Source organism: Castanea sativa, chromosome 1 (assembly GCF_040712315.1).
Source record: "Castanea sativa cultivar Marrone di Chiusa Pesio chromosome 1, ASM4071231v1".
Taxonomy (NCBI): Eukaryota; Viridiplantae; Streptophyta; class Magnoliopsida; order Fagales; family Fagaceae; genus Castanea; species Castanea sativa.
Genome location: NC_134013.1, coordinates 57,126,691 through 57,144,164, shown reverse-complemented (window position 1 = coordinate 57,144,164; position 17,474 = coordinate 57,126,691). Strand labels below are relative to the sequence as shown.

General features: G+C 35.8%; 2 protein-coding genes across 4 annotated transcripts in view; one reads left to right on the top strand and one right to left on the bottom strand.

The window, feature by feature from the left end:
* Positions 1–7,678, top strand: part of LOC142613822 (uncharacterized) — a 38,529-nt gene extending 30,851 nt beyond the window's left edge. For all 3 annotated transcript variants that reach the window (XM_075786335.1, XM_075786342.1, XM_075786349.1), the window contains 3 exons: positions 2,164–2,283; positions 3,441–4,214; positions 4,362–7,678. In XM_075786335.1, the coding sequence (XP_075642450.1) occupies positions 2,164–2,283; positions 3,441–4,214; positions 4,362–7,430 (3,963 nt within the window). In that variant the 3' untranslated portion in view covers positions 7,431–7,678. The remainder of the gene's footprint in view (positions 1–2,163; positions 2,284–3,440; positions 4,215–4,361) is intronic.
* Positions 7,679–8,989: 1,311 nt separating this feature from the next.
* On the bottom strand, positions 8,990–13,444 carry LOC142613844 (amino acid transporter AVT6A-like). The gene is made up of 6 exons (XM_075786359.1): positions 12,970–13,444; positions 12,420–12,862; positions 12,097–12,249; positions 11,314–11,517; positions 10,221–10,686; positions 8,990–9,577 (listed from the first exon to the last, which is right to left on the bottom strand). The coding sequence occupies exons 2-6, from the start codon at positions 12,847–12,849 to the stop codon at positions 9,439–9,441; spliced, it is 1,392 nt and encodes a 463-aa protein (XP_075642474.1). The 5' UTR covers positions 12,850–12,862; positions 12,970–13,444; the 3' UTR covers positions 8,990–9,438.
* Between the last annotated feature and the right edge of the window lie 4,030 nt (positions 13,445–17,474).

The window sequence follows — 17,474 nt, the reverse complement described above, 5'->3', positions numbered from 1 at the left end:
GGGGTGAGGAGAGAATAGGATATGCTGGACACTTACTGGAGATTGGATATTTGAGGCTCAATTTCTACGAGGTTCTACATTCTAATGGTGATTCACTGTCTACAAGTTGGATTGGCATTTGGAAATTACTGATCATTTACTTATTGTGAGATTGCTTGGTGATTATGGGTACATGGTTTTTTGTCTACTTTGGATTGATTTGGTTATGCCTAATAAGGTGATTGATCTATTGGCTTGTTGAAAAGAAAGATTTGGGTGGAAATAAAATTTAGATATTTTGAATGCAATCCCTTTTTGTCTAATTTGGTGCATTTAGAGAGAAAGAAATGTTCAGACATTTTGTAGGGAATGAGAGAGGAATTTTGGACTATGAAAATTCTCTTCTTGTGCACCATGTATGATTGGATTGCTCCCACTAGTGGTCACTGCTTTTCTAATTTGATTGAGTTTCTTTATTTATATTTTCTAATTTTAGATGATAATTAATTAGCGTATTTTTATATACATCCCTTGTACTATAGTTGTGCCCCTATTTTGCATTTATTTAATACAAATTCTTATAAATAAAAAAAAGGTATTTTAAAATTTGTCTTCATCTCCTGCATTAGAGATTGATTGGAACTTACCTCCAATGTTTTATGATTACTGGAATAACGATTCATTATGGGTGATGGATCTTTTGAATTAAGAAGTAAAGAACTAGACATTATATGTGAAATGATGGAGCTTAAAATTGTAGATGGTTTTGAGATTTATCCAACAAAGTTCTCCTCAAATTATGATGGTTTTTTTTTTTTTTGTGAAGTAATTTTGAAGAACATGGGAAGGAGGAATTGCAGATTTTGTTTTCTTAAACAATGCATTTGAAATCAATGGTCACACAATAATGTTCAAGCAAGATGAAAAATTTTAGTCTTGTACGGTTAAAGCAGCAAATCAATTCAATGTTTCTTTCCTTTTGTCAGCCAGAGTTGTGTTTATTGGCACAGAGCTGCAAGAGATTGAAATGGGTTTGGTGGATTAGCCAAGAGCCGAAGTTAGCAACTGACAAGAAGACAATGAACTCAAGGTTGAGTTCTTGATGATCAGGGTAGACTGATATAGCCAGTTGGTCAAATTTCCTGAATAAAAAGTCCGTGAAATCTGTAATTGGGTATCTGAGTTAGGTTTAGTAATCAGCCCTTGATTTCCATAGTTTGGGAACTCCAACATGAGTAAGTAGTGTGGTCAACATCTCAGTAGGCTCTTAACATCCCATCTAGGAACTTATGAAAGTAGTTAATGGACTGTCTAGAATGTCTATGAGCATTGAATTTAATTTATGCTTGTGTTCTCTTTAAATTAGGAATGAAAATCTGAGGCTGCCTTTGACAGAAAAGTCATGTTAATACTGGGATTATTCCCTTTTCTTTCTTTTTGGGCTTATCTGTTCTTTTACAGCAAGCATCATATTTGCAGCATTATCTAGCTGCATCAGTAGACCTGTGGGTTTGGTGGTGGTGGGTGCTGACTGCCAACCCTTTCTACTTCATATGTTGTGCTCAAGTTGCCATTTGTCTACCTTGTCTAACCTAATCTCTACATTCACTCATACATGTACACACTGTTATAACTTATATATGATATTTTTTCTCCATTTACCTTAAGTATTACAAAATTGACATATTTGCCCAATTGGTGGAGTTCACTCTGCCATTCCCCTCTTCACTGGAAAGCAGCATTGGGATATATATATATATATATATATATATATATACATATATATATATATATATATATATATAATGCGGGATTTACCTTAAGTATTACAAAATTGACGTATTTGCCTAATTGGTGGAGTTCACTCTGCCATTCCCCTCTTCACTGGAAAGCAGCATTGGGATATATATATATATATATATATATATATATATATATATATATATATATATATATATATATATAATGCGGGAGTGATTTAAGACTGAAATTGTCTCTCCCAAATAATATCTTTTTTGTACAATCGATTCTAAATGCTCTAATCCTACAATGTTTTAAATTTTGTGATGCTTGTGCTTGTTAATTGAAAAGGAAAAAGAAATCTATGCAATTTTCTTATTTACGTAAGTCAAATGCTATTAGATTTGCCTCTTGGTTAAATTAATTTTGTCCATTCCAATTTAGCATGCAGCCAGCATGGCTCTTGGCCATTCACATCTTGAAGCATGCGAAATTATGTTTGGTGAGCTTGCGTCTTTTATTGATGAGGTTTCTATGGAGACAGAGGCAAAGCCGAAATGGAAGGTTGGGAATTTGTTTTAATTTGTCAAATGTCCTAAATTTTCTGATTGTCATTTGTATATTCATAACCAGCATAGCATTCTCATCCTAATTGCCAGTCAGTGAACTACGTAATTCTTTACTGGCAAAGGTAAGTTATCATAAGATTACAATAATTTGTGGTACCAACAAATTAATGGACGAAATGGGCAATCTGTTTTGCTACATCAATACTTAACAGTTTTGAGTAATACAAGTATACAAAAGAGGTTAATGTGTTTGGGCCATCTTATTTTCTTTGGCTTATTTTGGTTAAAAAATAAGTTGGGTAAACATACAGTTATAGCTAGAAAAAAGTGTGGCATTAAAAAACTATACCAAGCTAAACAAGCTAGGGTGGGGGAGGGGAGGGGGGTGGGGGACCCCAGCCCAAACGTAAAGAACAAAATCTCTCTAATTTTAAATTGACAAATTATGATTAAATCAATGACATTGTAGTCATTTGACTTAATGAGTGAATGAAAATTGCAAATGCTTTAAGGTAACTGGTAGACACTGTTAAGTGAGTGAATGACAAAAAGAAATCCAAACTATACTGGTGTGCAAGGGCATAGCTCAGATATTATGACATCCAAAAAACTCCCAAGTTAGGAAAGAGACCACCACAATAGAGAATCTTTATGCACACTCAGAGAACAGGACAAAACGAGAACTAATACCTCAATCTCTGGAGCTACCTATTTTCTTGAGAAGGCTTAAGGCTGTGGAGGGTATTATGATGCCAGTCACTTGCATGGTTCTACTAGTTGATCTGTTATCAGACATTGAGATTCCTTTGGTAAATATAAATAGATTTTCCTATTAATTGGTCCTGTCAAAATAACTCTTATCTGACATTTTCTGTATGAATGCTTGTTGTTTTATGAAGGGCGCCCCTCCTAACCAAAAATGGAAAATTTGTTAAATAGCATATTCTCCTTTAGTTCATTTCCAGTTCATTGTCAAAAAATTCTAGGTAGTGTGGTTTAAGAGTTGGCAACAGCTGTTTCTACCTGATTCTTTGAAGAAATTTGCTCACAGTTCCTTTCTTTTGCATTAATAATTACAAAAAAACTTCTTTTTTCCAAATTTTGGATTTCAGTCAAGATGACTTACAAAATATATCACTCCTTGGGATGCAGAGTCAAAAGGCTCGCCGTGAAGAACTCCGTATCCACATTGCAAATATTTATCGGACTGTTTCTGAGAATATCTGGCCTGGCATGCTTGCTCGCAAGCCAGTTATCCGTCTCCATTATCTGAAGTATATTGATGAGGCAAATAGGCAGATCTTACAAGCAACTGCCGAGAGCTTTCAAGAAATGCAACCTCTCCGTTATTCACTGGCTGCTGTTCTAAGATCATTGGCCCCTGAATTTGTTGAGTCAAAATCAGAGAAATTTGATCTTAGAACTAGAAAACAACTATTTGATCGTCTTCTCTCATGGTGTGATGACACAGGCTGTACATGGGGTCAGGATGGTGTTAGTGATTATCGACGTGATATAGAACGCTACAAGTCTTCTCAACATGCTCGGTCTAAAGATTCTGTAGACAAAATATCATTTGATAAAGAATTGGGTGAACAGGTTGAGGCAATTCAGTGGGCCTCGATGAATGCTATGGCTTCACTTTTATATGGACCTTGCTTTGATGATAACGCAAGAAAAATGAGTGGGCGGGTAATATCCTGGATCAATAGTTTGTTCATTGAGCCTGCACCTAGGGCTCCATTTGGTTACTCGCCAGCTGATCCAAGAACTCCATCTTATTCCAAATACACGGGTGAAGGTGGCCGTGGAGCTGCTGGTCGTGACAGGCATAGGGGCGGTCATCATCGTGTTTCATTAGCAAAATTGGCTCTAAAAAATCTTCTACGTACAAATCTGGACCTGTTTCCTGCCTGCATTGATCAGGTAATAATGTTGCTCTTTGATTGTTGTGCGGCACTTTCCAGTTAGTATGCATATTACTGTTTGATAAATTAGTATGTGAGATGTTTGTCAGTTACTTTACGAGGAACTAAATATATATATATATATATATATATTCTTTTTTACCAGTGCTACTACTCGGATGCTGCTATAGCTGATGGTTACTTCAGTGTGCTGGCTGAGGTCTACATGCGCCAAGAGATACCAAAATGTGAAATCCAAAGACTCTTGAGCCTGATCCTCTACAAGGTGGTGGACCCATCTAGACAAATTCGTGATGATGCCCTTCAGATGCTGGAGACACTTTCTGTTCGTGAATGGGCTGAGGATGGTATTGAGGGTTCAGGAAGCTATCGAGCTGCTGTTGTTGGCAACCTGCCTGATTCATACCAACAGTTCCAATACAAGCTCTCATGCAAACTTGCCAAAGATCACCCTGAGTTGAGCCAGCTCCTCTGTGAGGAAATCATGCAGAGACAACTCGATGCTGTTGACATAATTGCACAACATCAGGTTTTGACATGTATGGCTCCATGGATTGAGAACCTTAATTTCTGGAAACTCAAGGACTCAGGTTGGAGTGAAAGATTGTTAAAAAGCCTTTACTATGTGACATGGCGACATGGAGACCAATTCCCTGATGAAATTGAGAAATTATGGAGCACAATTGCTAGCAAACCTAGGAATATTAGTCCTGTTTTAGATTTCTTGATCACAAAAGGGATTGAAGATTGTGATTCAAATGCTTCTGCTGAAATAAGTGGTGCATTTGCTACATATTTCTCAGTGGCAAAGCGTGTAAGTTTATATTTAGCACGGATATGTCCTCAGCGCACAATTGATCACCTGGTATACCAATTGGCTCAGCGTATGCTGGAAGATAATGTGGAGCCAGTCGGGCTAAGTACAAACAAAGGTGATGCGAATGGAAATTTTGTGTTGGAATTCTCCCAGGGGCCTTCGGTGGCCCAAATTGCAACAGCTGTGGACAGCCAGCCACACATGTCACCATTACTTGTCAGGGGTTCCCTTGATGGTCCACTTAGGAATGCTAGCGGAAGCCTGAGTTGGCGAACAGCAGGTGTTACAGGACGAAGCGTCTCAGGCCCGTTAAGTCCAATGCCTCCTGAGTTGAGCATTGTTCCAGTAAATCAAGCCCGCTCAGGCCAGCTTCTTCCCACTTTAGTTAACATGTCAGGGCCTTTGATGGGGGTTAGAAGTTCAACTGGAAGTTTGCGGAGTCGCCATGTTTCTAGGGATAGTGGAGACTACCTCATTGATACTCCTAACTCCGGTGAAGATGGATTGCATTCTGGGGTTACAATGCATGGCGTTAATGCTAAAGAACTTCAGTCGGCCTTGCAGGGTCATCAGCAACATTCATTGACTCATGCAGATATAGCATTGATTCTACTTGCAGAAATTGCATATGAGAATGATGAAGATTTCCGTGAGCACTTGCCTCTGCTCTTTCATGTCACGTTTGTTTCAATGGATAGTTCGGAAGACATTGTGCTTGAGCACTGCCAGCATTTGCTTGTTAATCTGTTGTACTCGCTAGCAGGCCGTCACTTGGAGCTGTATGAGGTAGAAAACAGTGATGGAGAGAACAAGCAACAGGTTGTGAGCCTCATCAAGTATGTCCAGTCGAAGCGAGGAAGCATGATGTGGGAGAATGAGGATCCCACGGTAGTGAGAACTGAGCTTCCCAGTGCAGCACTTCTCTCTGCATTAGTCCAGAGCATGGTGGATGCCATCTTCTTCCAAGGAGATCTGCGTGAGACCTGGGGGGCTGAGGCACTCAAATGGGCTATGGAGTGCACATCAAGACATCTTGCCTGTCGCTCACACCAGATTTATCGTGCTTTGCGGCCTAGTGTCACAAGTGATACATGTGTATCACTCCTCCGTTGCCTTCATAGGTGCCTAGGGAATCCAGTTCCTCCAGTTTTGGGATTCATCATGGAAATCTTGTTAACGTTGCAAGTAATGGTGGAAAACATGGAACCAGAAAAGGTGATACTCTACCCTCAATTATTTTGGGGGTGTGTAGCTATGATGCACACAGATTTTGTTCATGTCTATTGCCAGGTGCTGGAGCTCTTCTCACGTGTGATTGACCGTTTATCATTCCGAGACAGAACAACAGAAAATGTGCTCCTTTCAAGCATGCCTAGGGATGAGCTTGATACAAATGTTGATATAGGTGACTTCCAGCGGGTAGAATCTAGGAGTGGCTATGAGCTACCACCATCTAGTGGGAATCTGCCAACATTTGAAGGGGTGCAACCTCTTGTGCTTAAAGGACTCATGTCAACTGTTAGTCATGGTGTTTCTATTGAGGTTCTCTCACGTATCACAGTGCACTCGTGTGATTCTATATTTGGGGATGCTGAGACCAGACTCTTGATGCACATCACAGGCTTGCTTCCCTGGCTCTGCTTGCAGCTTAGCAAGGATCCACTTGTGGGGACTGCTTCACCTCTTCAACAACAGTACCAGAAGGCCTGCTCTGTTGCAGCCAACATCTCCATTTGGTGTCGAGCAAAATCATTGGATGAATTAGCTACTGTATTTGCAGCCTACTCCCGTGCTGAGATCAAAAGCATTGATAACCTTCTTGCATGTGTTTCACCATTGTTATGCAACGAGTGGTTTCCAAAGCACTCAGCTTTGGCTTTTGGGCACTTGTTACGGCTACTGGAGAAAGGGCCAGTTGAGTATCAGCGAGTGATATTGCTCATGCTTAAAGCCTTGCTCCAACACACCCCCATGGATGCTGCACAAAGTCCACACATGTATGCAATTGTGTCCCAGTTGGTAGAGAGCACTTTGTGTTGGGAGGCACTGAGTGTGTTGGAAGCCCTTTTGCAAAGTTGTAGTTCGCTGACAGGTTCTCATCCACACGAACCCGGGTCATTTGAGAATGGGCTTGGTGGCCCTGATGAGAAGTTGCTTGCTCCTCAGACCTTGTTCAAGGCTCGCAGTGGACCCCTACAGTTTAGTATGGGTTCAGGGTTTGGGACAGTTCCAACACCTGCACAAGGGGGCTCAACTGAATCTGGAACGTCACCTAGAGAGGTGGCTTTGCAAAATACACGTCTAATTCTTTGGCGGGTGCTTGACAGCTGTGCTCTAGGGAAGAGAAGGGATTACAAAAGGCTGGTGCCTTTTGTGAACAATATCGGGAACCCATAATCTGCAAAAGCCTGTTTCTTGCTTTGTATCTTGGGTGGAGCATTGGGGAAAGTTTTAGGTGATGAATATGTATATAGCCATCGTAAGTAGTGATTTTTGTAGTTAGGGTTGTAAAATGTTGTCTAGTTCCAGTATTTATGATCTTTTACGGTAGTCTGCTGTCTTGTATCTCCTCTATTTATGTTAATTATAATAATTTCTTTTTCTGTTCTCAATGGAAGTCCTGTCAATTTTTTTCCCTCTTCCAACTGAATGCACTGTGAGTTTAGATCACTTGACCAAGTTAAAACAGTTTAGTTGGATTCATGGGATACTGCGATTCTAACGGACTTCAAATGTACATAATTTACTTCATTGAATGATATCGGTTCTCATGCTCGTGGTTCATCATCCAAGTCTAGGAGAAATTCGGTGGGACTTTTCCAAGCTTGAAGATAGTTCTATGGGGCTTTCAACACCAACCAACCAAAAGCTTCACAAAACATCTCAACAGAAGAACAGGGGAGCCTTTTTTTTTTTTTTTTGAGGAGAGAAGGACAAAGTCTTGTGTGGGGAAAAAAAAAATTTATAGAACACAAGAGTTTGCCACCACAACGGGCCCATGATTATCATTTTCGGATATTCCACTTCAACGGGGAACTAATATTACTCCATATATTGGTTATTTGAGGTTAATTTTATGTTTTACATGGTATTTAAGGATTTCTTTAGCATGAAGGGGATTTTTTGTTGCAAAAATAAATGGGAAGATTTATCTAAAGACAGTTTTAAAAAAATAGAAAGACAGTTTTTTTTTTCTTTTTTTTCTTTTTTCTTTTTTTTTGAGAAGAGAAAGGCAGTCTTGTGTGAAAAAGAAATAATCCAAAAACATATTTCTTTTAACCAAAACCACAATATTTCCCCCCCAACACAAAATCATGATTCAAAACCCCCAATTGTCAAACCCGTCCATTAAAAATGGAAAACCCTCATATTCTCTCTTCACCTTGCCAACAGGGTTGCTGATAAAGGCTTCATATGACTTGAGCAGCGGGTCGCAACCGCACCTTGATCATGGGTTGCGATGATGGATTGATGGGTTCAAAGGCTCACAACAAGGTATTATTATGGTTGATGGGGGTTGCCCTATTTATAATTTGCCACTGCATCAATTAGAAAATATAGAAATGAAACTGAAAATATCTTCTTTTTTAAGACATGATTTTAAGATGTATTTTTTATAAACATTCAGCCAAACAAAACTTCTAGTGGATCCCATGGTTGTTTTTAAGCATTGGAAACAAATTTATAGGGTCACAACATATCCACAGGACCACAGCCATGCAGCTGCAAAACATGTTTAAACTGGTCTGACTGAACTTTTAAGTCTTAACAGATATTCATAATAATATATGAATTGGCTGATCTACGAAAATTAAATGATGAATACAATCCATTCAGTCCTAGTTATGTCAGTTAATATGTATCATATGAAAACAGAAATTAGTAGTTAAAAGTAGAATTAATCCATAATTACATATATACCAAGTATCAAAACTTTGAATGTGCCAGCAAGCCAGTTGAGAGTTGGGAATTATGGCATCATCAATATTATTATATAAGGCAATTTGTGTTCTTTTGCAACTTAAATTTCCCATCACATTCATCGGGGAGAAGGGATGACACACAAACTGATAGAAAGAACTATGCAAGACCCATCTAGGATATGCACTAGCATTTCTATGACTTAATCCCAGTCCCTCACAAAAAAATCTAATAACCAGCACAAAGCAAGACAACAATGCACGCCAATATGCATATACACCTTAATACACTTCTAGCAAAGTACCTTTGTACATTGAGCAAGGGTCTTTTTATTACCACTATAATTCAACTCAAGCCCTCTTAGAAAACCTTGATTTTCTTACTGGCTTCCAAAGGATCCCGCCATGACATTCCTTCTCTGGAAGCATGACCATACCTCCTGATTGGGCATGTCTTCAGATGACAAATCACATAACATGAGAGATCATTCACGGGGAGATGTATTCCTTTTTATCAAGGCATAAGCATCACTGTATATGGCCACCAAGTTTGAGAAGACTGCAAGGACTATCATAAAAACAGCCAAGATCTTGTCCTTCTTCGTTGCGATGTTGTGTCGATCCCTGAATCACCAAGGAAAACAATTTACAACAAATTAATGATTTATTAGCAATTCCATCCATAAATTCATTAAAAGTAAAAATAAAAACGCCAATGACAGATCCTGAATAATCCCCCCATGTTAAGTCACAGAGAACAATAAACAGCAGGTGGAGAGAGTAGAGAGTATGTTTAACATTAAATAGTGGCAACCATTCAGAATTCTTGATATCAATTAAATAAAAGGGCTAAAGAGTCACAGTGGTCCATCATTTCTATCAAAAGGTTAACACATTTTCCTTCACAGGAAATCAGTCCTAGAAATATCCATAAATGCAAATTGAAAGGCCTTAATATTGAATTTTCCTTGCCTAAAGAATAAGTTCACATAAGCTAATCAACCATGAATGCCTAGACCATACCATGATCTTTCTGCATTTTTTATTTATTATTTACGGGTAGTCACATACGCACCCAAAGCCCCACCTCCACCCCATTCTTATGGGGGGGGGGGGGGGGGGGGACATGCCAATTGAGCAAGTGCTCATTGGCTTTCTGCAAATTCCAATATCCAAATATTGAAAATGAAAATAAAATTTTACATTTGAAAAAGTTAAGAGAGAAATAAAATGCCTTTCCACAAAGTAAAAATGTTGGGAAACTCACTTAAGAGTAATGGCAGCAGGGAAAATGAACCCAAGGCAGACTGCAGCAGTTGCTCCAGTGAATTGGAAAGCATCCCAAATGCTAGGTATGAAATTTGCACCTAAGAAGATAACAGCGATGAGCCCAATTGAGACCAATGCAAACCTAAGATTGTCCAGAACCAGAGGCCTTGATGTGGGAAAGAGAAGGCCATCCAAGTTGAGCCTCAATGGATAGAAGACAATGGGAAACACAAGCATAAGGTGAGCAGCATAGCTAACACGGACGGCATCATTAAGCAAGGAACTGTAAGGAATGCCAAGGTCAGTGTCGTAGTTGGCAAGCACATCATCTAAAGTTGCATCACCAAAAAGAAGGAAGCCAAAAAAGCTTGTCATTATGTACACAGATGAGCACAGAGCAAGTGAAGTTCGCACAACCCCTTTTATCTGAGTAGAGTCTTCAAGTTCATTGTCTATGCTGTGAACTGCAAATGAAGTGCGCAGGAGTTAGATCCCCGTTATTTACATGCTTCACAATTGAAAGGTGAAAGAACATGAAAAAATGAAACCTCCCATCTCAATCAAAACAACTAGAGCTTATTCCAACCCTGGAAACTTTAACTCAAAGTTAATAGGATGATCCAATGTACAAACCAGAGCTAAAATACAGATACCAAACATCACTTTTTAAGTTGGTTCCTTTTATGAAATTGCAAAGCCCATCATGGAAAAGGAAAAGATCAAATACAGGGAACACTGATTTTCATCTTTCCTTGTCAACACAAAACAACCTGATTGGTTAAAAATGTTATTCACAAGCTCAAAAATCAAAGACAATTTTAATATTAGGCTGCATTCAAGTTGCAGAGAAGCAATGCCAACTAATCCAAACTACAGTCAGTTCAACCAAGTTGATTCAAAATTTTACTACTGCTGACTAAATCAGTAGTCTTGATGGTGAGTTTTTCTTCATCCTTTTTTTATTTTTTTTATTTTTTAGTGGGGAGGGGGATGTTTACTTCTATTTCATCCAATTACAACAGAAACACCAGAATGAATATATATATATATATATATATAGATTCCCATAAATGAGTAAACAGCTTCCATACCGTTATAGTGGCAGATATATGCAGTAACAAGGACAGGGACAACAGTGAAGAGATTGAGCAATGATGTCAGATCAGTAACATCTGGTATCAATCTAGGCATCATAACACCTCCACTTATCAACTTGATGATTGCAATTCCAACAGTAATAACAAGAAACACAACTGCCAGGCCGACGGATAAAGCAGATGTAAATTTCAATGAATCTGTCACCACAGAAAGAAGACATATAAGATCTCCACAGCAATGCACAACAAACATAACAAGGCCAAAGAATATGAAATAAAGCCCTGTGGCCAAGCTACACAAAGGTTGTTAAGAGGGATATAAGCATTTAAGAAACCAATGCACAAGCCAAGGTATGAAAAATTAAAGCAAGAGAAGGCCTTTGAGATATGGTGAATTGCTGTTACACCATATTCAAATCACCCAGATGTCACAATACTTTTCCAATTTGAGAAGAGCAATATACCAACTTATATGTTTTATATTCTTGCAGGGGCAAGTATCATTGATCAAATCCAAAGAAAATAGGGTTGTCAGGCTGCAAATCTCTATGGCTAGTTAATTGCTATGTAGTAGAAACTACTAGTACAACATGCACATACCAATCAATTATATCACTTATGAAAAAATAAAGAGCTAGTATAATAGTTTCAATAAAACATCAGAGATTGATAGATCTGATTTAGTGTTGTACTTGAGGTAAAAAATTATAAGTTAGATGGAGTAGTTCAGATAGCAGCTGATTAAAAAATGGTTTATGAGTAAGGGATAACACTAACCAATTCGCTTAAAGCATGCCAACGGAGCAAATATACAAAGAGTTGTGACAGAAAGTACAACGGCACGCCCATTCCACCATTGGTCTCCAAACCAGCCTTCAAGGACACCAGCATGGTGAACTCCACTTGAAGATGTTCCAGAAAGCACATCACCTTCAAGTAATATAAGGATAAAAATTTGCAAAATTAATCAAACATATTTATAGCTTTCCCCAAAAAGTACAGGCAAGCAAATAAATCTACAAAAACCTTCCCTAGATAAGGTACCAATAACACAAATGAAACTGAAACAGAGATTTGTAGGAATGAAATATAAGTCATACCAATAATAATCATGTACACAATGAGTACACCAATGTTGTTAATCATAACACATATCTGCAGCATAATCTTTCCATATTTTCCAAAGGCATCCCCCATAAGACCTCCATAAGAAGATGACTTTCCAGCCCGGCTAAACCTGAGGATCAACTCAATTGAAGCCTCAGTCAAGAAGGCCATGAAGATGATCATGACAATCCCAAGACCAAGCCCCAACACTTTCATTGTTGCCGGCAGCGCCATGATCCCAGCACCAACAATTGTGGTAGATAAGTTGAACACTGCCCCAGTAAAGGAAGCACCATTGAACTCATCAAACTCAGCACCATCATCATCTTGCCTCTTAGGCAACAAGGGTGCTTTTTCATCAACAATTGATTTGCTCTTTCTTGACTTCCTCTCCTTCTTAGGTGCAATATTTCCAATCGTCATCTTCTTCAATTATCTTCAATAAAAATTTAACACCAAATATGATTAGCATCTAAACTGTATAATTGTTGTGAGTTTGAAATCAAATTCAAGTAAATTTGTAAACTTTCAACAAATACTAACCTGTAAAAATGGAAGAACTTCAACACAAAAGAGGCAGATCTTTTGCAAATGGTTCCAAACTAACAACAAGAGGGCTGATACTAAGAAACCCAGAAGAAATTTCAAAACCCCAGAAGGGAAGTATTGAAATTATTTCTGGGGTTTTGAAATTAAGCTTGGAATTTGGCTAAATTGTTTAATGCACACAATTGATGATGAAGAAGATTCAAACCCAATTCCACAAACCCAGAAGGTCTTGTCTCTTCAAAGATAAGCAAAACCCCCCAAATCCAAACAAGACACAGAGATTTCTGAAATAGAAACCACAAACTTGAAAACCCAAAAAGCAGAAATTAATAAAAATTGAATCTTTAAAATTAAAACCAAGAATTATTGGCTCTAGGATGAGATGCTTGGCTATAAATTTATAGAGAAGGTGAGAAACAGTGAGACAAAAGCACACGTCATGTATTGTACGTTTGTGCAATAAAATATTAAACTACTAATACTTTGGTATACGAATTGACTGATTCATGAAAGCAAATTATGACTATAAAGACAAAGAAATTTCAGGGATTGGCTAATGCAATATAATGGTCCAAATTTCAATCAATCTTTAAATTTATAGAGAAGGTGAGAAACAGTGAGACAAAAGCACACGTCACATGCAACCATTGACGTCAGCATCAACACCTACATTAACAACAGGGTCTGGTTTTTTTTTTTGATAATTCAACAACAGTGCTTGGTTTGGTTTTTTTGATAATTCAACAACAAAAAAAGCTCAAATTATTGAATTTGGGATTTGGGGTTTTTATCTTTAAGGCTACAAATTGAATATTCCCAGAGGCAGAAAAATTCAGAAATGAAATGCACAAGAATCACAAGATAAAGGTACCAACTTAGATATTTATGTTTTCTAACTTTTTATTAAAAAATATATATATATAAATAGAAATAGAAATAGAAATAGAAATGATATGTCTACCGGATTTTCATAACAAGCCCTAAGTAGCAGGTTGTTACCGGTTGTTATTGTTGGGATAAAAAAGTAATCTTAGTGTTAGGTTTAAATTTGAACCAATAACAATTAACTACCTATAATTTATTGTGAAAATATTGTAAAAATATTACAGACGTAATATCTAATGCAATTAGAGACTAATCACTAATGTGTTTTTCTTAGATACTAATTTAATGATTTATTTTTGGCCAGAATATAGGAAAGTAGATCGTTAAGTAAACATTACCGGCTGAGATTCTCAATAGGGTATTTTGGAAAACTTTAACTGTAAACTTGTTAGAATCTTTAACTTTAGCTATTAAATAAGAGGTTCTGATTCTCCTATATTATTAGTAATGTGCAGATTCCAGTGACTTAATCTAATGCCAGTTTGATTCGGTAGTAATGTTTTCTAGAAAATAAGTCATTTTTTCAAAAAATATTTTTTATAAAATTATTTTATTTTTTTATGTTTGGTAACAATTAAATGAGTTGATAAATAATTTCCTAACTTTTCTTATTTAGTTTACTGTAAGATGACATAGAGTTGTTTTCCAAAAAAATTTAGTGGAAAATTTTTTATAAAAATAAATCATACTTTTTTTATTGACCAAAAATTGTTTTCTTTTGACTCATTGTTTCTAATGCTACCAAACACTAAAAAATAAGAAAAATTATCCTTACACAAAGTGTTCTATCTAAACGAATAAAGCAATAAAATTATAAATAGTGTTGCCAGCACAGTAATTTCACAATAAAATGCTTAGGTGGCAAATTGTTATTAATCCTTATCTAAATTTACTAAAGCGTATCTTTTTTACTTACTATTAATAATTTAACACGTAGACTTTATCATGAAATTGTTATGCTTATGCTTTTTTAAAGCTATTTATTTGTCATGGAATAAAGTATACCCGATATCCTTTTTAAAAATAATGAAAATTAAGTTATTCTATTCTCTTAGCTACAAATATTTAGAATATTACTTCTTTTCAATGTACAATTTAGACAAACCGGGCTTATTTCTTATTTAGTTTTTTGTTAAACCAAGGAACTTAGATTAAATTAGACAATAGAGTTTGGGCAAAACCTCTCAAAGTACATGCCAATAGCATCAAAATACAACAAAAAATTAAGTAATATTAATATTCACAAGTGGAAAAAATGAGAGGTGAAATATTTATATCAATTATATACACAATTATCACACTTAATTAATATTTATTTGAATATTGATGGAAAGACAAAATCTAAAAACTCATTTAACAATTGAAATTTTACTCTATGATACTCTAAGTAGTGTTATGAGCATAATATTTTTACAACAATTTCTCAATAAAGCCTTTGTGTCAACTTGCTTAAAAACTTAAAATAAAAATATTTGATAGATGACATGGTTATTGATCTTTGATCAGATGAAAATTTTCAAATACGTAAAATATAATATAAAAATGTAATCAACAATGAAACTGTCAAAATTTACGTTCAAAAAAAAACTGTGAGTAGTATAACATTGTTTAAAGTGTACCTAACTCTCTTACATAAAAATAGGAGACAACAAAAGATTTTACCAATTCAACTAACTAAAATCTATCTTCTCAAAAAAAAAAAAAATCTAGAATCTATAGTTTACAACTTTACATACTATGTTTAAGTGTTTATTTAAAATTTATATATGACAAAAGATTTTACCAAATTCAACTAGAATCTATCTTCTCAAAAAAAGAAATTATAAAAAAAAAACCTAGAATATATAGGGTCCGTTTGTATACAGCTGAAAACTAAAAACTAAAAACACTGTAGCAAAATAATTTTTAAATGTGTGAATAGTACTACGGGTCCCATTTTTAATTTAAAAAAAAAACTGAAAAGTACAGGAACAGTGCACCACTGTGCAGTTACTGTTCACGCACAATGGTGAACAGTGCATCATGTCTCCTATTGAAATCTGTGTGCAGGAAAAAAAAAAAAGGTTTGAAACGTGAAACGCAGACGCCAACCTCCCTATCCAAACCCACCCATAGTTTACAACTTTACATGCTATGCTTAAGTGTTTACTTGAAATCTATATATGGGATTAATAGTTAACACAAGATATTCCTTAATTTATATTTGTAAATTCAACTATATCTTCCATACACACGTGTGTGTCTATATATATATATAGTTGGGTTCAACTATATCTTGCATCTTACTATGTTTAAGTGCTTATTTAAAATTTATATATGACAAAAGATTTTACCAAATTCAACTAGAATCTATCTTCTCAAAAAAAGAAATTATAAAAAAAAACCTAGAACATATAGTTTACAACTTTACATGCTATGTTTAAGTGTTTACTTGAAATCTATATATGGGATTAATAGTTAACACAAGATATTTCTTAATTTATATTTGTAAATTCAACTATATAGTTGGGTTCAAGTTACACATGGTATAACTCTAAGCAATGTTACACCACCCAACAACTTGTTATTGAATTTATATTTTAAAAATCTCACCGTTGAATTACATGTTCTATATATTTTTAATATGCATGTCAAGTTTTATATCAATCAGACATTATTTATTATTTGATCCATAAACTCATATATTATGTAATATTTTAAACTACAAAAATTTGAATTTAAATAATTGATTGATGACATGACTATTGATCTTTGATTACCTTGAAACTTTCCAAACATGGAGAAATATACAAAGATAATGTAATCCAACGGTTAATTTGTCAAAATTTGCATTCAATTAAAAAATATTGAATGGTGTACTATTACTTAGAGTTATACCGAGTATAACTTGAACCCAATCCATATATATATAAATTTTTGGCATCTATTTCATTATGATGACCATCATGCCAAAATAATAGTCTGTTTGGATGAAAGGGAGAAGAAGGGAGAGTGGAGGAAAGTAGAGTAGAGTTGGCTAAAAATTAGCTACTTTTGTGCTAAATCTACTCTACTTTACTCTACTCCCCCTCCTTCTCCCTCAATCTAAATGGATCATAAGAGTCGACAAAATATTTTACCAATTCAACTAACTCAAATTTATAGTTTACAAATTTACATACCATGTTTGTACATTTGCTTGAAACCTATATACGGGATTAGCACAAGATATTTCTTAATTAATATTTGTAGATTCAATTATATGTTGCATCTTGCCCAAATAATATGTTTATAGTATATTTATTTGTGTTTATTACTATTTATTAACAGGAGGCCATTTTTTTCCTATCAAATAATAGATTTCTTACGACTCAACTAGGAGATCTATTTGTTAGAAGTATGTGGTTAAATAATTAAAAAGGTCCTAAGTTCGATCCATAGCTCCTTCACTCTATCCCCCATTTAAATTCTCACGTGTTGGGCCTTACCTATTAAAAGGTAGTTTTGGCCCACACGTGAAGGGAAGTGTTAAAAGTATATAGTTAAATGATAGGTAGTTTCGGCTTACACGTGAATGGGATGTTAAAATATGTGGTTAAATGAGATTTACCATATCTCAACAGTTTAAACTTTTG

Bases quoted from the DNA above. Each gene is read 5' to 3' on its own strand.
- LOC142613844 (XM_075786359.1), bottom strand. From the start codon at position 12,849: ATGACGATTGGAAATATTGCACCTAAGAAGGAGAGGAAGTCAAGAAAG. The intron at 11,518-12,096 runs GTTAGTGTTATC...CTGTGGTGACAG, and splicing joins GGCATGCTTTAAGCGAATTG to ATTCATTGAAATTTACATCT. The intron at 10,687-11,313 runs GTATGGAAGCTG...CTTCATTTGCAG, and splicing joins ATATATCTGCCACTATAACG to TTCACAGCATAGACAATGAA.